At 33.0% G+C, this 26,867-nt stretch overlaps 1 protein-coding gene across 1 annotated transcript in view; it reads right to left on the bottom strand.

Annotated features, from left to right (window-relative positions):
- THSD7A (thrombospondin type 1 domain containing 7A) overlaps nt 1-26,867 on the bottom strand; it is a 374,453-nt gene that overhangs the window by 73,022 nt on the left and 274,564 nt on the right. The window contains exons 7-9 of the mRNA XM_011363004.2: nt 22,588-22,782; nt 10,156-10,390; nt 5,778-5,893 (exon numbers count right to left, since the gene is read on the bottom strand). Coding sequence (XP_011361306.1) covers nt 5,778-5,893; nt 10,156-10,390; nt 22,588-22,782 — 546 coding nt within the window. The remainder of the gene's footprint in view (nt 1-5,777; nt 5,894-10,155; nt 10,391-22,587; nt 22,783-26,867) is intronic.

Below are 26,867 nucleotides of genomic sequence, written 5' to 3'. Positions count from 1 at the left end.
CCCCAGTCCAGGGCTCCAGTTCCAGGAAGAGAAGCCCCCACAACTTCTGGCTGTAAAACCCAGTGGAGATTGTATCAGAGTGAGAAGAAGGGCTGAGGGAGTCACAGACACTTTTCATAAGGGGCTCACATGTGGACTTACTCACTGACAGACTCACTCACTCTGAACTCAAACCCTGGGGCAGCTGCTCAGGGACATACAGTGAGGAACTGGGGTGTCTGGCATTAGGGTGAGAACCAGAGGGGCAGCTTTCTCCCAGACCGAAGTGCTGGTAGAATCCTTTAATTCCATATGGAGTCCTCCCTTCTCCCGGCATGCAGACACAGGCAGCTGCCATATCTGAGTCTCCATTAACCAGGCTAACACTGGTTACTCTATTGTAGTGATTCCCTGAGACACTGCCCTACCCAAATTGTGGGCCCACCAAGCCATGTCCAGTGGCTTTTTCCATACAAATGGCCTGTCTTGGCTCATGCTACCAACTTTCCTAAAGTCTCTCAAAGGTTCACAAACCCCAAACAAGCAGCACTTGTACCTCTTGCTGAGCAGCCCCAAGCCCAACACTAGCGGCAGCTGGCCTCAGTTTGTGGCTTGGCCTCTCGAGGCACCGCTAAGCCCAGCATGGGTGGCAGCTATTTGTGGTTGCTTAATTAGTTTTGCTGGGTGGTCCCTGGTAGGGCACAAGCTTCAGCTGAACTTGGCTAGCGGTAAGGCCTCTCCCAGGAGGCCCCAAATTGGCATGACTGATGGCTGGCTTCAAATCGAGCCAGAGCCTGCATCCAAGGATTATACACCTTAAGGGCAGAGTGGACAGGTACCAGAGCCCTGTTGAAGCCAATCCTGCTCTTTAGGATCAGCCTTTCACTGGCCATTCCTCATGACCAATCAGCCCAAGGGTCAATCCCTCCCATTGCTATGCAAACAGCAACCAAGGCTTAACTACAACAGGAGGACACACATATCCCACACGAGGGACAAACCTGGAACACCTGGCTTAGGTGACCAGGAAAGACTGTGCCACTGGGCCCCACAAGACACCTACTACATAAAGCTACTCTACAAAGACCAGGAGACATAAGAGCCCTATCTAGTACATAGAAACAAATACAGGGAGGCAGACAAATGGGGAGACAAAGAAGCATGTCCCAAATGAAAGAACAGAACAAAAGTCCAGAAAAAGAACTAAACAAAATGGAGACAAGCAATCTATCAGAGCAGAGTTCAAAACACTGGTTATAAGGATGCTCAATGAACTTAGGGGAAGAGTAGATATTTCAGTGAGAACTTTAACAAAGAGATAGAAAACATAAAATTGGAGATAGAAAACATAAAAAAGAACCAGTCAGAAATGAAGAATACAATAACTGAAATGAAGAATGCATTACAGGAAATCAACAGTAGATTATATGAAGCAGAGGACTGAATCAGTGATTTAGAAGATAAGGTAGCAGAAAACACCCAATCAGAACAGCAACAACTACAAAAAAGAATCCAAAAAATAAAGATAGTTTAAGAGGCCTCTGGGACAACATCAGGTGTACCAACATTCACATCATTGGGGTACCAGAAGGAAGAGCAAGAGAGCAAGGAATTAAAAACCTATTTGAAGAAATTATGACAGAGAACTTCTTTAACCTGGTGAAGAAAATAGACATACCAGTCTAGGAAGCACAGAGTGTCTCAAACAAGATGAATCCAAAGAGGCCCACACCAAGATACATCATAATTAAAACTCTAAAGGTTAAAGACAAAGCAGCAAGAGAAAAGCATCTAGTTACTTACAAAGGAGCTCCTATAAGACCGTCAGATTATATCTCAGCAAGAACTTTGCAGGCCAGAAAGAACAGGCATGAAATATTCAAAGTGATGAAAAGAAAGGACCTGCAACCAAGATGACTCTACCCGTCAAAGCTATTATTCAGAATCAAAGGACAGATAAAGAACTTCTGAGACAAGAAAAAGCTAAAGGAGTTCATCCACACCAAATCAGTATTGCCAAAAGTGTTAGAGGGACTTAAGTAGAAAAAAAAAAGGATTAAAAATATGAATAATAAAATGGCAATAACTACATATCTATCAACAATTAGTTTAAATGTAAATGGATTAAATGCTTCAATAAAAAGATAGGGTAGCTGAATAGATAAGAAAACAAGACCTTTACATATGCTGCCTCCAAGAGACTCATTTCAGACCAAAAGAAAAGATATTTCATGACAATGTAAATTAAAAAAAAAAAAAAGAAAGAAAGAAAAGAAAAAAGAAGCTCTAAACAAAGGCTATAACAAGAGACAAAGAAGGACACAGTAATCCATTTCTGGATATTTATCTGAACAAACTCAAAACACTACTTTGAAGGGACATGTGAATCTATATGTCCATTGCAGCATTATTTACAATAGCCAAGATATAGAGGCAGCATGGGTGTCCATCAATAGATGAATGGATATAAAAGAGGTGGTACATATGTACAATGGAATATTATTCAGCTATAAAAAATTAAAATCTTGCCATTCGTAACAACACAGATGGACCTAGAAGATATTGTGCTGAGTGGAGTTAAGCCAGACCGGAAAAGTCAAATGCTAAATGATTTCACTTATGTGTGGACTCTAAAGAACAAAATAAACAAAACAGAAACAAACTCATAGATACAGAGAACATTATTATGGTTGCCAAACAGAGGGGGGATGGATGAAAAAGGAGAAGGGATTAAGAAGTACCAATTGGTAGTTATAAAACAATCATGGGGATATAAATTATAGCATAAGGAATATAGTCAATAACACTGTAATAACTATGTGTGGTGTCAGATGGGTACTAGATTTATTGGAGTGATCACTTCACAAATTATATAAATGTCTAATCACTATGCTGTACACCAGAAACTAATGTAAAATAATATTGAATGTCAACTCTAATTGAAAAATAAAAATAAATAAATAAAACTAATAACTCCTCTTGTACTGAAAAAATGTTTAGAAATTCTGTTCCATTTGTCTCTGTGTTTGTTTTTCTGCCAATACCATGCTGTTTTGATTATTGTTGCTTTGTATAATTTGAAGTCAAGAAGAATGATATCTCCAGCCTGGTTCTTTTTTCTCAGGATTGCTTTGGCTACTCAGGGTCTTTTGTGCTTCCATACAAATCTGATGATTTTTTTGGTTCTATTTCTTTAAAAAAGGCCAATGGGATTTTGATAGGGATTGCATTAAATCTGTATAACACTTTGGGTAATAAGGTCATTTTAACTATGTTGATTCTTCTAATCCATGAACATGGAATATCTTTCCATTTCTTTGTGTCTTCTTCAATTTCTTTTAATAATGTCATAGTTTTCAGTGTATAGGTCCTTCACATGCTTCATTAGGTTTATTCTCAGATATTTTATTCTTTTTGTTGCAATTGCAAAAGGACTTGTTTTTTTCATTTCTTTTTCCGAACGTTTATTGTTTGAGTATAGGAACACTACAAATTTTTGTACATTGATTTTGTATTCTAAAACTTCACTGCATTTGTTTTATTGTTTCTAATAGTTTTTGTTGTTGTTGCTGTTGTTTTTAGTGGAGTCTTTAGGGTTTTCTATAGAGAGAATCATGTTATTTGAAAAAAGTGACAATCTGACTTTTTCATTCCCTATGTGGTGCCTTTTATGTTTTCTCTTGCCTAATTATTCTAGCTAGGATTTTAAATACTATAATAGTGGTGATAGTAGACAGCTTCATCTTGTTCTTGATCTTAGAAGGAAAGCTTTTTAGTTTTTCACCATTAAATAGGATATGTCATATATGTCCTTTATTATGTTAAGGTACTTTCCTTCTATACCCATTTTACTAAGTGTTTTAATCATAAATGGATGCTGTATCTTATCAAATGCTTTTTATGCATCTATTGATATGATTATATGATTTTTATCTTTTATTTTGTTTATGTGGTGAATCACATTAATCAATTTGCATATGTTAAACCACCTCTGTGCCCCTATGATGAAGCCCACAGGATCATGGTATATAATCTTTTTAAACATGAGTAGTAGATTAGTGGTTACCAGAGGGAAGGTGTGCAGGGGGAAGGTAGATAGGGACAAAAAGGGGTCAAATATTTGATGACGGAAGGGAATTTAACTATGGATAGTGAACACAGTGCAATATACATATGATGTGTTATTGAACTGTATGCCTGAAACTTATTTTATTTAATTAACCAATATCACCCCAATAATTTTAATAAAAAATATAGGGATATAGAAAAAATGTTAAAAACATAAATAAAAATAAAAAAATAAAAATTTAAAAAGTCCTTTTAATACCCCAAAATGTTAAATTTGTGTCAGAATATTAGTCATATGGTTATAAATGTAACTACATATGTTTTGTAATTATTAATAAATGGTCTTATCTCATTAACACAACATATTAAGTATAAAAATGTCAAGCATAAAATTTCCAAGCACATAAAGTCCATGTAATAGATAAGCTTTTCATTGTAGTGATGAATAACTAACAATTACCACAGAAATATTAACATATTATTATTAGAAAGTACAATTCTATTGCTGATTATGACCAAATTGAAGTATTATATGTTTATTTTTTAAGAAAATAAGGGCATAAGAGAAGAAAATGTGGAAAAAAAGTTAGACAATGATATTACTTTGTTAGTAAGATTAATTCCATTAACCTTTTTTAAAAGTTAATGCCAACTCCTTTTGATCCAAAAGCTTTTTAGATGCCTTAAAAGACTTTTAAAATCAAAGTTTTCTATTGTTGTTCACTTTGTGGTTTAATTTTATTTGATATTTCAATAGTACTTAAACTAAAAAATGCATAAAAAAGCAACTTATGTTTCGACTATATAAAATTATAATCACACTGTAAAACATCGATTATTAAATTTATAATCTCATATAATATCTTAAGGATATAAATAATTTTTGGCAACTTAAAATAGCTGTTAAAATAGAAGTTGATTCTTAATTGAATCTCCAGTCAGAGTCAAGAAGCATAAATAAAATAAAAGCATAAAAGGAATTCAAGAAAAACTATTTGTATTTGTTACAAGGGTAAAATAAAAAATAGGAGATAGTGACAATGTGATTAAAGAGAAAATTTGCTCATTTATTGTATAAGTCACTTGGAGGATGCTAATATCTTTCTCTGAAGCAATGACAAAGGACCTGATCCTTGAGAGTAAAGACTTATCAAAGTATCTGCCATGATATTAAAAAGTCTATGTCTGTGAGTAATACAAGGAAAAGAAAATCAAAATGAGAACGAATCCTCATCTTGTAAATGCCTCATGGCATGTTAAGTGTTGGCACAGGTAGAATTTGACCATTTTTCTTTTTCCTTTATTCCCATCCTTGGAGTCACATAATTGAATCTGTGGTCCCATGGCTATTTCTTGCCATTGGGCAAGCTGGTTGGAAGTCGTGAATACTGATAAGATCACTGTACACTCTCTTTTTGAAATACATAAGGCCACTATACATTCTTTTATAAGTAATGATGAAGGAAACATTAATATAATAACTTCTAGAATCCTTTCACTTTGATCCATACCGTAAAGTTTTAAGTCAGTTCTGGCATAAAAAATCATTGGTTTGGTACTGCAAAGCTATATTATTTTTTAAGAAGGAAACCAAAATTTTATGGCATTCATGTCAAACCAGGAATATACAGCCCCATGTGGAAATTGCAAACATTGCTCAGCCAGAAGGATTTGGAGGCCCTGTTGAGTGTTTTCTAGATGACTAGCCATTAGAACGCTGCACATCATACCTTCTTTACATGAGGAAGGGCATGACGTCCAGTCACTATACGGGGTCACGATACAGTCCTTCCTACAAGGAAGCAGACAAGGCCTCACTGTTTCAGGCCGAAGGCTTTCAGGACACCTAGGAAAAGCAAAAGAAAATTACTAGGTCTCTATAGTAATCAGAAAACCAGGTAATTTATATATTTAGGATTTTCTTTGCTAAAATTGCTAAATAGTCACCAATCTATATTAATTACTTCTAGGAGCTATACAATTAAACTAAATTTTCCGAAGTGGACCTTAATAAAGCTTCTCAAAGCAAGATGTATAATTTTAATAAAAGAAATTGTGTTATCTAGAACAAAATGCAATAATTATATCCTATTCCCTCATTAATCTTTCGATTAATAAATTTGTATTTTCTAACATGCTTTTAAGAAATTTGTGGAAATTCAAATTACCTATTTAAGGACCTAATTCTACATCTTTGAATAACTAAATAGGGTTATTGCCAATTGTAAATTTTCAGGTTATTCTGCACTTTATTTTACAAAATATGTATAGCATAAAGTAAATTTAGAATGGAGTATATTCTATACACAGTACATGCTTAAAAAACAAAATTGAATTTACAGCCATATATTTCATGATAAGTAATAAACTAATGAAAGTATATAGGTCATTATGATAAGCAATTTTTGCATTATTCCTGGTTTCATTTAATGTCTCTATTTTTTCTTCTATTATGTTCATAGCTTCAAATTACAGAATTTTAAATATTTTAAATATTTTTATGTTACAATACTTTTTGGAACAAAAAGATTAAATATAAATAAAACAAAAAGTCAATCAGTAATTTAAAGAAAAATAAAACACTGTGTTCTTGACATAAATTATGGTAAAATTAACTAAATTATTATTTTTAAAACACACCAAAATATATTATTTATTAGAAACACAAAAGAAAAATCACAATGAAACACAAAACACTGAAAGATCTTACATGATATAAGGTTTTCACTTTCTAAAAGATAATTTTAGGGAGCGGATATGTAAGTTTTAAAGATACTCTCTTGTTTATTGTATACTTATATGATTTTTAAATTTCCCAGTTCTTCTTAGCATCTTCACAGTCTGATTCTACTATTGCTAGTGGTCAGCCATTGTCTAGGAGCATTAACATTTGAAGATGTATATCAGAACAACAAAACACAATAACATAATTCACATAACTAAAAGTAATTTAATGTTTTGATTTGTAGGAAATACTCTTTTGAGGTCATATAAATCTTTAACAAGTAAGCTAAGAGGCAGTGAAAAAATAAACCAAACAACCAGTAAAACCATTGATGGGATAACTTGGCAAATTAGTAAAATATGAAATTTAAAAATACTCTCCATGAGAGAAGCCAAATATTTTGTAGGTCAAGATATATTGTATTTTAACAAGTTAATCAGGGTTTTAGAACTGAACTATGACTGAAAAATAATCATTAATTTCTTTCCCATAATTATAGCACCTTGCTAATGCTTTATTTTTAATATATCTTGTATTATAATAATTTATTTACATGTTCTATCTCATACATAAATATTATGTTCTATTCAATTATACAGATACATATTTTTCTCTCTCACTCTATAACACTAGGATTTATTCAGAATCTATTAAATTCAACATTTCAAAAAGAAATAATCTACCTGGTTTACATTGAGAATAAGTTTGTATTTTCCTAATTGCTATGAGTACTCAAAGTCATGAATGACATACACATTTAGATGTGAATCATAGAAGTTAAATTACTGTTACGATTCAGATTATTAATCACTGGAATCATAATTTAACATTCATTCTTAACTAGGAAATATTATATGGCAAAATCTCACATGTAATCCTGTTAATTCTTTTGAAACCATGGAATTATTGATTAGTAGTTATTATGGGAAGCATTCCTTTTCAATGAGGCAATTTTATAATTTTAACCACGGGAGAGCATTACTCAATTGCATGCTTTTCAAATTTTAGTCCTGAATAAATCAGTAGAATTTATAATGCTATCACTGACAACCTCCAAAATTTTGTTTTAGTTTAGAAATATCCACAGCAAGATACTTGGCTAACTGTGGAGATCAAAATTACTAACAACAAAGCCACTAAATGAACACACAAAGATAAATTATACAGCCTAGATTACATCCAATAAAATAAATTCAGACTTCCTTTGGCGAGGCAGTTGGTTCAGTCAACATGCTTCTTTTCTCTTTTGTACTGTTTGTATTTAATGTTTGTGGTTTAAATCAGGGAATAGATTTTCCCCAAAATCTTATTCAAGGTCAAATTAAACAGATGTGATAGGAGTTGAAGTTTGTTACTCAGAGAATAGATAAGATCAATAACATTGATTTTACCATTTCACAGTAATCTATTATATTAAGAAGAGTTTAAAACAAGTTTTCTATTTGCATTTCTGTTTCAAATGCCTAGTACTGAAAAGCATTCATTGAATTAAACTAGCATTTAGGCATAGGGCAATAAAGTCTTCTTTTGAATTCACAGTATTTGCTTACTTATTCAGAACTTTAAGGGCAAAATAAATCTATTTGATTTAACAAATGTATCCATGTATCCAGGTCATTGAATAAAGGCTGCAAGGGCAAAGCACATTTTTAATGGATTATCGTGGTGGTCTGACATGGAGCTTCAGGACACCCCCCTTATTGAATGATTTAGTGACATGAATCCAGCAGCCTTTTTCACACACACAGGCTTGTACACATGTACATCCAGGCTCAGCAAAATATTCTGTAGTTTGCACAAGTGAGGAAAATGTCAATATCAACATCTGAAAGGTGACTTACTATAAAATAGGAACAGAATGAGTATTCTTGTAGAAGCTCAGCACAGTAACACTCTATCCTGTGCCACAACAGGTTGGTCAGGTTATAACTAACCCTTTGTGGTAAATATTTCTACCTCTGCGCTTGTCCCAGCAAGACCCAGATTCCTCCAGGACTTGGAACTTCTGCTCCTGCTATTATTGCTACTGAATTTTAACGCACTGCACTTTCATTTCCTTTGTTAGAGTCATCACAACTTTAGCATTATCCTATTAAAATAATGGTTTGGGGCTACCTATTAAGCATGTAGAGTAGTTTCCCAATTTATTCAAGTATTTTGCCATATGTTTTCTAATATGCTACCTAATTTCAAACTATATAAACAAAGTATGGGGCAAAATATCCCAAATATCTGGAACCCTAGCCAGGTAAAAACAACTCATAATGGGATTCTTATTTATCCCCTGGGGTTTTTTATATATCAGGTACATTATTTATTATCATTTCCCTGAAACACTAAGAAATATCTCAAATTTTTAAGAGAAAGTAACAATTTCTAAGATTTATTGAGTATTTACAATTACTACTACTTTTTTTTCATTAAATCCTTTCAACACACTGAAAACTGTGGCCAGAATCAAATAAGTAGCCTGCTATGATCACACATAATATTGAAGTAGTTGGCCAAGTATCTAGAAATTATGAGGTCATTTTTATACAATGCAAACGTGACTGGTTTTCCAATGTTTCACATGGCTAAGATGGTTTGAATTTTAAAAGATTATTCTGTCTAAATCTCAAAAAAAAATATCTTTACCTCTTAAAGAAATATAGTTTTAGAGTTGATTTATTAATTTCTCTGAAAATGATTAACCTATTTATGTCATGACTTGTTTTTGTTTATATTTCTCACAAGGCACATATAATATGCCAATTCTCCAGTTCTTTGCCTTCTCTTCTAGCAAATAGTTTGCTGTGTTATTACATTATTTGTAACCACAGTAAGAAACTGATGATTTTTCTACCTATCATAACATTCATCCTATCCCAAGGCTCTCTCTTGAAAGTAAATAACTTATTCATTTAGCCATTAAAAGATGTAATAAGTTTAGCCTCAGTATTTTTGATATTTGCTAGGGGAAATAAAAGGCGAGATCATAGAAGGCTACTGCCCAATTAAACTAGATTGGCAGCCTTCACAGCCTACGGGTAATATAGGAGGTCATGGATGACCTACACTGCTAGGACTTCATATACTTTCATTATTGATCAGCCAGGTCAACAGCAAACGCTGCTTTCATTGTCTCACTAGCTTAATAAAAGCAGAAAGTGTGACTATAAAACTGAAAGTACATATCACATAGAAAGGTTTCTACAGAATTTATGGATCCCAGGCACAACACTCTGAAGCTGTGGTAACTTTATCAGTGGCTGACGTTCAAACCAACCAATTTTTCTCTTGAGGACAGGTATGACAAGCATCAATTTCATGAAGCAAGTGAAGCCTGGGCTCCCTTGCATGGCTGGCCACAGGATTTACTGTTGACATTCTAAAGCCCTTACTTTTTGGGTCCTACTTGGCCCACATTGACCCGTACACAGATGACTTTCCTTGTCTGCATGCCAACAGAGCACGAGGCCTCCCCATTCCAAGTTGTAGTTGTGTTGAAGGACGATACTGAGGTGTCCTCAATGCACTGGCCCCAGGGACCAGTTTGCCAGTGGTACACAGTACAAGGATGCTCGTTACAGCTGCGCACCTCTTGCAAAGCACTTGTATTTGGACAGGGAGCTCCACCTATAAAAATGGACAAAGTTAACAGATTAGATATGGTGCCAAGAGAAACCTTATCTTTTTTTTTTTTTTTATTAACAATAACAATGATACCAGCCATTTACTAGCACATAGCATGTGACCAGCATATTGTGAGGAAGGCAAATTACATATTATTCTCACCTCATTTGGCGTGGTCTAGCTTAAAACTTAAACTATGGGGTGTACATGAAATCTGCTTTTGAGGACTGTGGAGAACATCAAAGAGACAGGCCATTGTTCTCCAGAGAAGCTGAAAATGAGGTACAATTGAAGCCTGTGTGATTGCTGAACTGGAGAAACATGGACATTAAGACTGTGTATTTTCAAATATTATCTCCCTAATTGAAAATCTTAATTACAGGTTTTAAATTGCTACTTATTTTAATTTATTAGGCTTTAGGGTGATTAGAAATAGGGATTTTAAAATCTATTGATTCTTTTTGATCTTCCATAGCATTCCCAGAAATGTCATATAGTAATGGTAATACCGTATTTCTTTAAATCTAAGATGTCAGATATACCATCTGGCTGTGAGATATACCATCGCTATATATAGCTCAAGGAAAGAGGAATGCCTGCAAATTAAACTACAATACGATGTTTTCTTATCAACTCTAATTTTTATTATATACTTATTAAAATAGATTTATATGACTTATTTACATAATTTTAAAGACATATATCACTTTTTTGCATGCATTAAAAGGGGAGGTATTCCTAAAACTTTTTTACTTTCACAATACAAATCTATTGAGTCACTTTTAACTCACACTCTTTTGTGTTCTTCTGCACAGTATCATCTCTGTGGCATAAAAAATGTTGATGATATAGGATTTCTTAAAAAGAATGCTCTTATCTCTAGGGTTTTCTCTCAGGATACTGGTACCCATCTCTAAGTTTTGATTAATTGCACCAGAATATGTCAATGCAAAGTTCAAGCAAGCAAATGAAGAAGGGTTTATTTTTCTTCCTCAAATGGTCCTTTGTTGTTTTTGTTTGTTTGGGGTAGAAATATCACAGGATTGCTATTACCACCAGGAATAACCACATAATTCACACATATTATCAATGACAACTATGTTATAACTGCTGCTTGGCCATGATGGGTTTAAAAATGCATCCAATGTAAGATGCTATAGTTATAGAGATGATAAAGGATAAAACAGATGTGTCTTTTAATTGATAGAATATGGTATGGAGTTGTCATTATGAAATCCTTTTTATGTGTCAGCCCCACTTTAAATACTTTGTAGGTGGGATCTCATTTTACATCCACTACTGCCTTACAAGTGAAAAAATGATGAAGTGGATGAGTCCATACAGCTTAAATAATATGGCCTCAGTAATAGCTAGGAGTTTATGGAGTTGTTGTTGTTGTTGTTGTTGTTGTTTTTAACACTATTCTATTTACAATGGCAATTACAAAAAGAAAAAGCTTTATAATGTTAAAAGCAGAGGGCTGGAGGAAGTTATTGCTTACTTTATCAATTTGGTCTATTCAAACTTACGTAGCCTCTGGATTTCATTTTAGGAACAGAAAATAACTGATTGTTAATGTGGAATGGTGGGAACCTTGAGGATTCATCATACATAACTGTAATAGTAAATGGAAGAAATATTAAAAATAATAAGAGGTAGGTTTTAGATATTAGGAAGCAAGTTTCAAAAAGTTAAAAATATATAAGAAAAGGTGATTCAACATCTAGTGACTCTAACATGAAAGATGACCTCAACAGTTTGAGATTTAGGTAAAAGTCATAAGCAAAAACACAAATCCACATCATGAGCTGATCTTCGGGTATCACTCCACTTATGATTAAGGACATCCCTCTATTCAGCAATTAAATCAGTAGGCGGTATATGGGAGAATTTAACTGCGATTTAGAATCATTTATGCAGTGTTAAACATGAGATCAACATCAGAATAACCTGCATTAAACAGTATTTCATTAACGTCCCCTGCTTCATGAAGGTGAAAATATCTGTCACAGTTCACATCCTATCCTCCATCACAGCTCAGTGACCCTGGCAGCCTCTGAAAAGAAATTTAGTATTTTAATAGAAACAAATCCTAAAACATACTAATTGGATTTGGGAAAAGTAAATGAGCACTCTTATTATCCATTCCCTGAGGCTCTAGATTTATCCAATCTTATCATTAAGACAAACACATGCTAATTATAGATATTTTCTATATACACTTTATATAACCATTTTAACCATACCTATATATTTAATAGCAAAATTATTGATTTACCAAAAAAAAGTTTCTTTATTTATCCCATTTTCACTATGAGTATTCATATGCTGTTTAAACTGTGAGTTTAAAACTCTGAATTGTTTTTGACATTGGAATTAACTAGATGGCTTTGAAAAAAAATGCTAAGATAAAAAGGTTTACAACATTACAATAATGTGTTGAGGAAGTGCAAGATAGCTGTTAAGTTTACAGACATAAAGGCTATTTATTTTCTTGCATGACTCCATATTAAAGCCACATCAGCAGTTTTGGCTGATGTCAGGATACTTGTACAGATAAGCCCCAAAGTAGTCTTAATTATAACAACGATATGGCAATTTCGAAAGCATGGCTTGGAATAATCAGTCACTGCAGCATCGTCATTTGGTTTTGGGAATAATTTTATGGTAGAAAAATTGATAGATATAATATTGAATTTATTTATTATTTATGGGAAGATCTGGTTCCTGACATCTGGGAATATTTCCATAGTACTGGAGAAATTATAAAATGTCACTCATGACAAAATTAGTGATAAGCATAGTTTTAAAAAATTCTCATACATAAAAATATATGCTTCACACTCATGTGACTACTTAAGCTTTCTATCATTCCATTAAAGGGAAAGTCTTTATAATACTTTGATGAAATTCTGCCAAATAAAGTCGCTGATATAAAATGCTGATATAAAAATATCAACTATTATGTGAAACTTTTCTCTTAGAAATGAAAAAGTGATGTTTTTCTTTCTCTACACATCAAGTTCATAAAAGCTTTATTAGTATACATTTAAATAGACCTATGGTGTTTCTGGCTCAGGCATTGAAGTTTTTACAATTTAAATGGCAGATTGAAAAAGAAAAAGAACCTGTTCAAAACATAATTGGATATGTATGTATTGAGTGCAACATGCAATGTTTATGTTTGATGAGTCAAGGGATACCTAGAGGGATTAGAAATAGTTCTACTCTTAAGGACCTTATAATGCAGTGGGAAAAAGTAGAAGGGAAAAGATAAACATACAAATGAGTATAATTCTAGCTAGAATATAATAATTATGTTAAAAGAGGTATTTAGTATAATTGAGATTCAAAAGCGTCAGATGCCATTAATTTTGTAGGACTGAAAAATGCCTCAGGTAGGAGAGTTCTTGAAGGCCTAGAAGGAAAGGAGAATTTTCTTTAAACAGAAGAAGAGAAAATAAATAAAAGCAAAGGCAGGCAGGTATGTATGACCTTGGGAATTAGCGATATTGATACAGTCATTTGGAGTGCAGAGTTCACATAGGGAAGTAACCGGCAAAGAGGATAAGAAAGTGGACTGGGCTCATGTTAAGAAGAGACTGTTAGTGTACCAAGAATTACAATTTTAAGATGCTTGTAACTTTGCCTGCTATTGAGGCCCAAACCCCTTGATAGCAGACCACTGCTGGGTGAAAATCACATTGGCAGTGGCATGGTTTCAGGAATTGAATTGGAAGAGCATTAGCTATAGGGAACCTCACGAGATTCTGCTGCAGCACTTCCTCCCATTCTCTCCCTACCCCCCATCCCTTTTTCCTTGCAGTAAGAGATAGAAGACTTTCCACTGTGAAATCTGCATAAATCCTGCTTGTTAGTCCTGTAGGGGCAGATTGAAGGAGAACTCTTTTTTTCAAAGTCAATGGTATGAAGATGAGGAAGTAATAGTATTTACTTAGGAGTCAGAGTTATGTGTGTATATACCAATATAATGGATCCTGGGCTCTTCAAATTCCTCTAGAAAATGTAAATGTGCCCTTCTTTGTTCTTAAGATTAAAATCATTTAGCTATAAAAACTGAACAAGTTAAGATTAGAAATATTCCTCTCTTCAATGGTTTATACTGTAAAATATAATTTTTGAAGGCTACTAATTGAGAAAAAATAGTATAATTTGATTTCAATTTGCATCTATTTTCTACATGTACAAAACAGGTGTAAAAGCACACTAAAATTTGGCTGATAAAGTTATAACATCAGGTCATTATGATCCTTACAAAAATAAACATTCTCTCATTTCTTGCTCTGCAAGAATAATTAACTATATAATGAGAATTAACAGAAGTTGTTATTATACTCAGTGGAAAACATTTTTAAAATTCTTTTTCCTTTTTTAAACCATTTTTATTAAGAATTTGCAACAGGTTCAAAAATCAAAGGCTATAAATCTAACATCAGTTTTTAATTTTAATTAATATTCAAACTACTAATATTTATATAAAAAATATGCTAAACACTTAAGTGTTAAAAGATTGCATCCTTTTAGGACTTCTAACATAATTTTAAAGTAGCTTCTGGGACCCACCCTATAGTTTACACAATACAAGAAAGACTTTTTACCTCAAGATATCATACAATGTTAATAAGCAAATTACCAATTATATTTAACCAGAAGTCAAAGTTTTGGAAGATACAGACACGCACACACGCACACACACACACACACACACAAATTTTATATTTTAATTTGAAAAGAAACACTTTTATTTTCTCCAGTATATTAACTATCTATCTCTAGTTGCTACCACTTGGTTTAGTTTCTAAATGGCATTTCAATAAGAAGCATTTTATGATAATTTTTGTGTATTGATAATAATATGGTACACAATATTACTCAACATTGTATGAAAAGCAAGTTGTTTTTATTCTATTATTTTTTATGTTTTAATTTTGAATCAATCTCAAATTATAGGAAAATTAAAAGTATATTATCAGTATTATTTTTCCTTGTACCATTTGGAAAGACTTGTTGAAATGATGCCCTGTTACATAAATATTTTAGTATCTATTTTCTGTAATAAGGACATTTTTCTACACATAAGCACATTCAATATTTGAGATCAGTATATCAAGAAATTAAGATTGATATTATTACTGTCTAATCCTCAAACCCATTGAGATTTGCCACTGTCCCAAAATGTTCTTTTTATAGCAAAAGGATCTAGTTCAGATTCAAGCGTTACATTTAGATGTCATGTTTTATTAGCCTCTTTTGATCTGGAATAGTTCCTCAGTCTTTTCTTAATTTCCATAATTTAGACAATTTGAAGATTGAAAGCCAGTATTTTATACGATGTCTTTCAATTAGTGATTTTCAAATGTTTCCTCATGATTATATTCTACGATACGCATCTTTGGCAGGAATATCACAGAAGTGATGTCATGTTCTCATTGCATCATACCAGGAACTCATGATTTTTATTTGTTCTATTATTGACAATGTAAACTTTGATCACTGGATTAACGTGGTGTCTGGTCAGACTTCTCCATTAGGGAAATACTTAAAACTATAAATATAATTCTCTTCATCAGATATTCAATTAACATATTTTAATATTAAATACAGACCCATAGTTTCATATTTTATCTAATGGGTTATAATCTTATTACTATTATTTTGGCCTTAAAATTGTTTCCATGTGTGGTCAGTGAGAGACCCTTCAAGCTAGCTTCTGTGACCTTTTGACATGTTCTCCTCTTTCTTCCTTTCTGGCACAAGATCTTCCAGGTACACCTTGTAGTTTTCCTATTCTAGCCCTGGAATCAGTCATTTATCCAAAGAGCTCTGGTTCCTTATTTTTGGAGAATGGTATTAGAACCAAGATCTTAGCACTGTATGTATTTATTGCTATTGGGGTGTCTTTCAGCTAATATATAATATATATCATATATAATATATATGATATATATCATATATCATATATAGTATATATTATATATGATATATGATATATATCATATGTAATATACATATAATATATATCAGCTCCCAGGTCCTTTCAGCTAATATATAATATATATCATACTTACATTTACATTTTTCTGTTATGTATCTTTACAAATTGAACAATGAATTCACATTAGTAACTTTCAATTCCGATATAATACGATACAGTTTATTCTAGTTTTCTTTCTTAACATATTTGTAGCTCCCTTTTGCAACAATAAGAAACCTGACTCCTTTCTATGATTTTTAATACATGTACTTATTTGGTCGAACATCTTCCGCCTTCACGCAATCTCTCACTGCCATCATCTCCATTGCTGTACTCACAGGCTCTCTTTATCACTCTGCCCATGTTCTGACATCAGGCCACCCCACATAGAAATCCTTCTCAACCCCTGCCTGGCTCTAGCACTACACACTAGGCTGGCTGCCTCCATGCTGGGATTCCCTCTACATCCTGCCTGTGCCCTGACATCCTCTGTTGGCTTGCTGCTTCTACCCTCTTATGCAATCCTTGCGCCCCACTGCTTAGTCTACTCAGGGTTTACTGAACTGGACTCTGACAACCCACTCTGGACCACTGAGACCCCTTATCCACTGGCACAGTTGCCTGGCTTCACCTAAAGGCTTTTTTAGATAAGGCTGTTTAGGAAGGGAGAGAAAAAAATCCTAGAAAGGAAAGGAAGGGAAAAAAAGGGAAAGGAAAAGAGAATAGTATGAAGAAGAAGTGCTATTCTATTATTTTATTATTTGTTTAACAAGAGTAAAAAATAAAAGTCATAACATTTTAACAATGGAGATGCCTGTTTTATCTACTGAATTGGGGCCATATGGAATAGTCCTTTATCATACATCTACAGACATAGATATAGCTATAGCTATAGGTACAGATATAGACACAGACATACATATACACACAAACATGTAATAAGAAGACTAGGGGTAAGATCAGTAATCAACACTTCTTTCTTTCTAGCACGCAGTAGAATTATATTACCCCCAACCCTCTGCCCTGCTTGAAGTTAGGCTCAATTTAAAGTCGTGACTGTATAACTTTCTTTGACAATGAAATGTCAGTGGAAATGATATAAATCACTTCTGGATGGAAGATCTCAATGCTGATCCTTTTAAATCAGCAGACACACTCTCTAATTATCATCTTCCACTGGCATGGGGATTATGAAGTAGGTCTTCACATGGAGTTGCAATGCTGAGACATTTTATGGCGGACAGATTGCCTTGGAGAGTTACCCAGCACTGTAGCGAAATTCCCATAAGGAAGAAGTAATTGTTCTTTTTAAGTTACTGAACTTCTGAGCTGTCTGTAGCTAAATTTAGTCTGTCCTCATTAATATAAGAGGTTATATAATCTTCATATAATGTTTAACAATGAAGTTCTGACTGAGATAAACAAAAGCATAGGTTGCAGCATTTATTTTTGTAAATCCAGATAAATATCTTGCACATGAATTGGTCCAAATGTTATTTTACCAGAAAATCATATAATTTTATGTTTAAAAACTCAATATATAATTTTACTAATGTACTCTTTTCCCTTAAAGTTTATCACAATAATTTTCTGATCTTGAGAAAATTAAAAACATTTATGATATATACAACACTAATTCTTGGGGGATAATAGAAAGACCTACTTTTATATAGAATTATAAAAGGTTATCTAATTGCAGGAAAACATTTTAAACTTCTTGCAAATATAGTTCCTAAACCATTTAAAAATATCTCAGAATTATAAAAGGCTTATTTTGAGGAAGAGAAAACATGTGTGTGTCCAATAAATAATAATAAACAGTTTCTGAAGGATAGATTCTTCATTAAATATTTCATATAATTATGCCAATTTTTGTAACTGTTGTTAACAGAGACAAACAGTAGAAGATTCCTCATTGACAATTTCCTCTATGGCTCCCATTTAAAATTATCCATGCCTTTATGACTTACTACATAAACATCTATAATTTTCCAGCATGGCTTGCTTATGATGCCCCTGCTAGAGTTAATTAAAAATTATTGAAGTCTCATCCTTTCCAACTAAGTGGATGATACATATCAAAGAGCAATCATAAATTTCTGCCTTTAAAGCATTTCATGACCTTTCAGTGTTGAAGCATCATGAAGTTATTTCTATAGAAATAATGATCTGGTGAATTCTGCAAGCATGGCAAAATCTCTGCCATGTGACTCAGAGGGTGAAAAGTCACTCATTACTAGTCATACAGCAAGTGTCTGCAGAGTATAATGGATTTATAAGAAGCAAGGTTACCATAGATCTAATTTTAATGAAGTCCAAGACATAATCTGAGCTGATAGAGCTTGAAGTTTGAATATAATCTATAGAAGGTTAGAGTTATTGTTTGACAATACAGAGAATATAATTGTCTCTCTAAAAGCTTCTATTTTTCTATTAGGTCCTGTGGATACACCATTTTTGGGGTAGCAAACAGTTAAATTTATATTAAGGAGACAGAAAAAAGTTTTGAACAGCAAGAAAATTCAGTTTTCTCATATGTTGACTGTTTTAATATGTTAAATTTTTCTCTCTTGTTTTAAGGCAAATGTCATTATATTTTTGCATATATATTACATACATAGATAGCAAGTTTGATCAAATAAGAATACTATCAGGTTTCTATTACTAAAATGTTCAATAAATAGAAAGACAAAATGGACTATCTAAAAACTCCTCCAAAATTGATTATTTGGGGGTATACATGGAGAAACATATGCTTCCTAAAACAGAAATTACAATTTATCATGTGAATGAGAAGTCATTCAGCTTAATAATATTTAAATAACATATACTTATATATTCTTGAGACAGAACATGCTTTAATATGACAGAACTTGATTTGCTTCTATGTTTTTGTTACTCTTGTGTTATTTTCCAGAATGACAAGATTAAGTATGTCATTGTATCACCCAGTCACATAGGGGCCAAATTAGCATTTGGATATAAGCTTGAGAGAAAATTACCAAGAGCCTCGTATTTCTTGACAATAAAGCTAGCACATGTGAAGTATGACTATATGACAAAACATGCTTTATGCACCCGATAGGATGAACTGATTGAAGAGCAATATATTTAAATATAAAGACGGTCTGCGGATGAGACTTCTGGATCTCACAGCCTGAATGGTAGAAAATTCATGTAAATTTCAGTCAAGCAACAGCCATGTCAGTGTTAATTTTAATATAAAGTTTATTACTGAACTTATATGCCTATTTATGAGAAGGTAGAATGTGATTTTAAAGAGAAAAACTGACCTCTGAAATAGAGAAAAAAAAGAATTAAACCTGACATCTAGAATTGGTAGCCATTTACAGACTTAACAATGGAGATGCCTGTTTTATCTACTGAATTGGGGCCATATGGAATATTCCTTTATCATACATCTACAGACATAGATATAGCTATAGCTATAGGTACAGATATAGACACAGACATACATATACACACAAACATGTAATAAGAAGACCAGGGGTAAGATCAGTAATCAACACTTCTTTCTTTCTAGCACGCAGTAGAATTATATTACCCCCAACCCTCTGCCCTGCTTGAAGTTAGGCTCAATTTAAAGTCGTGACTGTATAACTTTCTTTGACAATGAAATGTCAGTGGAAATGATATAAATCACTTCTGGATGGAAGAACTCAATGCTGATCCTTTTAAATCAGCAGACACACTCTCTAATTATCATCTTCCACTGGCATGGGGATTATGAAGTAGGTCTTCACATGGAGGTGCAATGCTGAGACATTTTATGGCGGACAGATTGCCTTGGAGAGTTACCCAGCACTGTAGCGAAATTCCCATAAGGAAGAAGTAATTGTTCTTTTTAAGTTACTGAACTTCTGAGCTGTCTGTAGCTAAATTTAGTCTGTCCTCATTAATATAAGAGGTTATATAATCTTCATATAATGTTTAACAATGAAGTTCTGACTGAGATAAACAAAAGCATAGGTTGCAGCATTTATTTTTGTAAATCCAGATAAATATCTTGCACATGAATTGGTCCAAATGTTATTTTACCAGAAAATCATATAATTTTATGTTTAAAAACTCAATATATAATTTTACTAATGTACTCTTTTCCCTTAAAGTTTATCACAATAATTTTCTGATCTTGAGAAAATTAAAAACATTTATGATATATACAACACTAATTCTTGGGGGATAATAGAAAGACCTACTTTTATATAGAATTATAAAAGGTTATCTAATTGCAGGAAAACATTTTAAACTTCTTGCAAATATAGTTCCTAAACCATTTAAAAATATCTCAGAATTATAAAAGGCTTATTTTGAGGAAGAGAAAACATGTGTGTGTCCAATAAATAATAATAAACAGTTTCTGAAGGATAGATTCTTCATTAAATATTTCATATAATTATGCCAATTTTTGTAACTGTTGTTAACAGAGACAAACAGTAGAAGATTCCTCATTGACAATTTCCTCTATGGCTCCCATTTAAAATTATCCATGCCTTTATGACTTACTACATAAACATCTATAATTTTCCAGCATGGCTTGCTTATGATGCCCCTGCTAGAGTTAATTAAAAATTATTGAAGTCTCATCCTTTCCAACTAAGTGGATGATACATATCAAAGAGCAATCATAAATTTCTGCCTTTAAAGCATTTCATGACCTTTCAGTGTTGAAGCATCATGAAGTTATTTCTATAGAAATAATGATCTGGTGAATTCTGCAAGCATGGCAAAATCTCTGCCATGTGACTCAGAGGGTGAAAAGTCACTCATTACTAGTCATACAGCAAGTGTCTGCAGAGTATAATGGATTTATAAGAAGCAAGGTTACCATAGATCTAATTTTAATGAAGTCCAAGACATAATCTGAGCTGATAGAGCTTGAAGTTTGAATATAATCTATAGAAGGTTAGAGTTATTGTTTGACAATACAGAGAATATAATTGTCTCTCTAAAAGCTTCTATTTTTCTATTAGGTCCTGTGGATACACCATTTTTGGGGTAGCAAACAGTTAAATTTATATTAAGGAGACAGAAAAAAGTTTTGAACAGTAAGAAACTTCAGTTTTCTCATATGTTGACTGTTTTAATATGTTAAATTTTTCTCTCTTGTTTTAAGGCAAAAGTCATTATATTTTTGCATATATATTACATACATAGATAGCAAGTTTGATCAAATAAGAATACTATCAGGTTTCTATTACTAAAATGTTCAATAAATAGAAAGACAAAATGGACTATCTAAAAACTCCTCCAAAATTGATTATTTGGGGGTATACATGGAGAAACATATGCTTCCTAAAACAGAAATTACAATTTATCATGTGAATGAGAAGTCATTCAGCTTAATAATATTTAAATAACATATACTTATATATTCTTTAGACAGAACATGCTTTAATATGACAGAACTTGATTTGCTTCTATGTTTTTGTTACTCTTGTGTTATTTTCCAGAATGACAAGATTAAGTATGTCATTGTATCACCCAGTCACATAGGGGCCAAATTAGCATTTGGATATAAGCTTGAGAGAAAATTACCAAGAGCCTCGTATTTCTTGACAATAAAGTTAGCACATGTGAAGTATGACTATATGACAAAACATGCTTTATGCACCCGATAGGATGAACTGATTGAAGAGCAATATATTTAAATATAAAGACGGTCTGTGGATGAGACTTCTGGATCTCACAGCCTGAATGGTAGAAAATTCATGTAAATTTCAGTCAAGCAACAGCCATGTCAGTGTTAATTTTAATATAAAGTTTATTACTGAACTTATATGCCTATTTATGAGAAGGTAGAATGTGATTTTAAAGAGAAAAACTGACCTCTGAAATAGAGAAAAAAAAGAATTAAACCTGACATCTAGAATTGGTAGCCATTTACAGACTCTTCACAGGTTTAACACTTTGAACTGAAAAAGATTTAAATTATTAGGAGGGAGGAAAGGCAAAGTGAATTTACTTTTGAAAGTCTTTGTTCTTTTATTAAAGATCTATTTTCAAGATCAATTTGCAGGAATAGAAGCAAGTTACCCAATCAGTCAACAAGTCTTAAATCTCCTTGAGTTGCTGGATTTCTGGAAGTCTATTTTTCTAGAATATTATCTTATCCAGACAAGACAAAGAATGCACGCCAACTCCCGAGAGGAATCTGAGTCCCTTCTGAAGCTGATGACCTTACCTTCCTCACTTGCATAGGCCAGAATGGAACGTGCTCGTATCTGTTTCCCTTCTGTGGTTTTCCCTGAGCAGGTGTGAGAGCAGGAGGACCACGCAGACCACATGCTGAGTACACAGTCTCTTGGGCACGGGGCATAACAGGCAACGGGGATGGGGAAGATGGCATCTCTGCACAGCTGTCTGTCAACTTCTTCTCCTGGGAAGACATCATCACCAACAATCTATCATTTTTCAATAAATGTAAAATGAGCAATTGAAACCAGATGGGCACTGAAATAAATTAGGTTATTTCTCCTTTGTTCTTAGTTAAAAATAAAGCCAAAAGAGTGACTGCCTACTATAGCCAGATGTTAAAAGAACACCAGAAAAAAATATATATATAATAAAAGAAGCCTCACTTAGGGATGGATATCTATCTATCTATCTATCTATCTATCTATCTATCTATCTATCTATCATCTATCATCTTCTTTTATTATATAAAGCTTATGTATGTAGATCAAGCACAATGTTAAAAATATTTTTATGCTGCAGATATCTGCCCAGTAAGTAATTTTTATTCTGAAAATATTACATTTGTAATAAGGAGCATCAATGAAATATGTTCCCCTCTATTTCATTATTAGAGATGTGCCACCATTTACAAATAATGACTCTATCCATAGCATGTACCATATGTTTCATGACCCAACACATAGGTATCTCTATTTGCAAATCCTCTTGTGTCTCGCAGGTAATTAATTTTCTACAATTGGCAACCTTTTCTTTCATTAAAAAGTTTGTTAGTTGGAAATAACAGGAAATGTAAATGATAGGATAGCATTATTAAACCATCATTTAAGGTAGTCCCATTGGGAGAGGGGGAGAACAATGACAAGGTAAGGAAATGGCAAAAGATGGTGTCACTTAAGTGCTTAAAACTCTTCAGTAGGTTCCTATTGCTCTTAAGATACAGACCAGATTTCTTGAAAGTTTATAATACTTCAAATGACCTGGCTCTTGTTTTCCTATCAAGCTTCATCTCACTCTACTTCCTCCTTTGCCCTTAGAGCTCTAGAGATTGGCACTCATTTAGTATTTGTTGAATGAATAAAATGAGATATACAAAAGGCCAATGAGAAAGAAAATATTGTTGCTGTTAATAAATGTCAAAGATAACCAAAATAATTACAAATAAATGACCAAAACAGAGTATGAAAAAAAGTCTGAACTCTGTGGCTTAGCTGGTTAATGTAGGGTGCCAATGAGGTCAATGGAACAAAGTGAAACAACACACAAACAAGCAAAACTTAATTTGCTATTTTGCCACAGAATATAACCATAATTCTGGATGAACAGATCAGAAATGTGTGTCTTGGGGCAACAGGCACAGTGACTAACTTTGCCATTCTTCCTTGCTATCAGACAAACTTAAAGCTATTTTTCAGTGATGGAAGGTTAGGAGCACCGTTTAATGTACAGTCTTTTATTCATACATTTGTAAAAAACGACAGAAAATCAGAAGTCAATTAGAAATGCTCTAACACATTAATATCTATTGGTTTGCAGGATCTTAAATCATTAGACAAAATCAGAAGTCAATTGGAATGCACTTAAGGTGTTAAATACTAGTTTGCAGGTCTTAAGTTATTAGGCATTCTTACTAGTTAAGACTCACTAAAGTGAAAATTGAGTCATCATTCTATTCTTCACTCTTTTTTAGTTGCTCTAATCTGTGGGATCTCTCTTAATTCTATATTTATTGGCTTCAAGGTCTGGTTTATATCCCAATAAAACAATATAATAGATTGCAGATTCATAGGTATATAGATTGAGTACAAAACTCATCATAATACAAAGCATTTCATATTTGACAATTGACATAATAATGATGACTATTCTTCCTACTAGACATTTTTCTAGTGTAAGAGGGGCTTTCATATGTCTTATTTCCTTCATTGCTATTCAGGGCCTTTGCATTCTCTTTGTATGAAATTTTCAGATCATCATATAGCAGACCGCTTCTCAGTATTCAGGTTTCAGTTCAATTGTCTCCTTCCTAAAGGAGGCATAAGTGACCATACACAATCTCACAGTAACTTCATCTTATTTTTGATATAGTTTTAAACACCACTAGAAATTATTTAAATTAATTGTTTGCATGTTTATTGCCAGATCATATGACTAGATTAAAAGCTCAATGAGGGCATGATTTTTATCTGTCCTGTTCATTATTTTATACTTAAAACCTGAAACAGTTCCTGGCACATAGTAGACACTAAATAATCCTCTGCTGAGCGAATAAATGAATTAATAAATTTTAAGCTATTGTTCCAGGAAATAATGTTGGACTAGATAAATACAAATTTATGTACAGTATTTCTTAAATTGCCTCTCTAGGACTTTGCTAAAGTATAATCAGTGCACAGGCAGCATATGCATCATCTGGAGTTTGCTAGAAAAGTAGTCTCTCAGATCCCACCCACTGAGTAGTAACTTGCAATTTTAAAAGATTACTAGGTGATTTATGAGCACATAAAATCTGAGAAGCATTGCTTTAGAATTTTTCTGCCTTTTTACTCTTGTGGTTTGAATAGAACCAGACTGCCTCTTGAAAGGGCAGCTATATAAAACAAATTCATCTGGATTTCATACCTGATACCATTAATTTCTCCGTGGGACTTCTTTCCCTTTATACTTCTCTTTATACAGACTATACTTGGATGAAAACATTCATTCTATGAATAGTTATCGACTGCCTATCTTCTGTCAGGTAATGTGCTATGAATATTGCATGCATCATCCCACCTAATGGTCACAATAACCTTTTTTTTTTTAGGTATAATTGACATATAACATAATATTAGTTTCAGGTACAACATAATGATTAGATATTTGTATGTATTGCAAAAGGCACAATAAGTCTAATTAACGTATGCCCCATACATAGTTACAGATTTTTTTTCTTAAAATGAGGACTTCTAAGATTTATTTTCTTAGCAACTTTTGAATATACAATATAGTTTTATTAACTATAGTCACCACGCTGGACATGACATCCCATGACTTATAACTGAAAGTTTGTACCTTTTACAACAACCTTCTTACATAGGTGTTAATATCTATTTTTTACTTTAAAGGAAATTGAAGCTTAACAAGTTTAAGTTTACTCTCTCAAATAGAAGTATGACTGAAGAAGCAGAGATCTGATTTGAGTTCTAACCAATCCCCCAATATATATTTTTTAACTGGTGTGGTGGTAGGGAGAACCCAAGATGCCATGGAAGTTAATAATGCATGAGCCTTTGCTGATGAAAAAGTCAAGAAACTGACACTGTAAGTTGTTTCTAAAGGCACAGTGATACATGGTCTCAGCCACACATTGTCTCAACTACAAAGAGTATGCATAGTTAACATGTCCAGGGTTACGTATTTTGGATAACAGCCATTAAGTAAACAGCAACGGATCTGAAAACATGGAATCATTTAGATCTTTGACTTTGCTTTTAATGGATGCTTTTAATCAACTCAGCTAACTGACCACTGACTAAAACTGTTAGGAGCTATGTTCTTTTAAGCTAACTCTCCAGCATTCCTGACATCAGTCGTCATCTGGGAAAAAGAAAAAAAAAAAATGTTGGGTTTATGGTTATCAACAGAAACTCCCAAACTTGTCACCTCCAGTTACTTTCTGAGCCTGTTACTTCTATTTTATTTTTTATATAAAAAGTGATCCTGGAAATAAGGTCTTTACTTATAAGAGCTGCAGAAAATAATTTCATTTCTTTTTCTCACGTTAAACTTTGTTTTGATTGATAAACATTTTATTTAGATATGAATTGGTTTGCATGACATTATTTCAGAGAATATATAGCAGTGCATTAAACATGTACGTATCCGAATATCAGGTTAATTGATATTCTTTCCATATAGAGAAATGGAACTTCTTCTGCTTAGTACTCTGGAAATTCTATTTTTGCATATCAGCTACCCTACGATTAGGATATTTTCAACTACCATATGTCCTCATTGCAGAACCATTTGAAACTTTGATTATCTGAGTGTGCATCCTAATAAATCTGAACAGACACATCCAATTATCATTACAGTGAATGATGTAGTTCTACAACTCATGCAGACACAGACCAATGCAATCTATTTTTCTTTCTTTAGTCTTAGGAAAATTTCTTAGCTAGTTGCTGAATGTGATGTCATTAACATTTAGAACCCTCCTCACGCATGCCTTTGTGTATTAGATGTTACACACACACACACACACACACACACACACACACACACACA

The sequence above is a fragment of the Pteropus vampyrus genome, unplaced genomic scaffold, assembly GCF_000151845.1.
Source record: "Pteropus vampyrus isolate Shadow unplaced genomic scaffold, Pvam_2.0 Scaffold4, whole genome shotgun sequence".
Classification (NCBI taxonomy): domain Eukaryota; kingdom Metazoa; phylum Chordata; class Mammalia; order Chiroptera; family Pteropodidae; genus Pteropus; species Pteropus vampyrus.
This window is presented reverse-complemented; position numbering and strand designations above follow the sequence as displayed.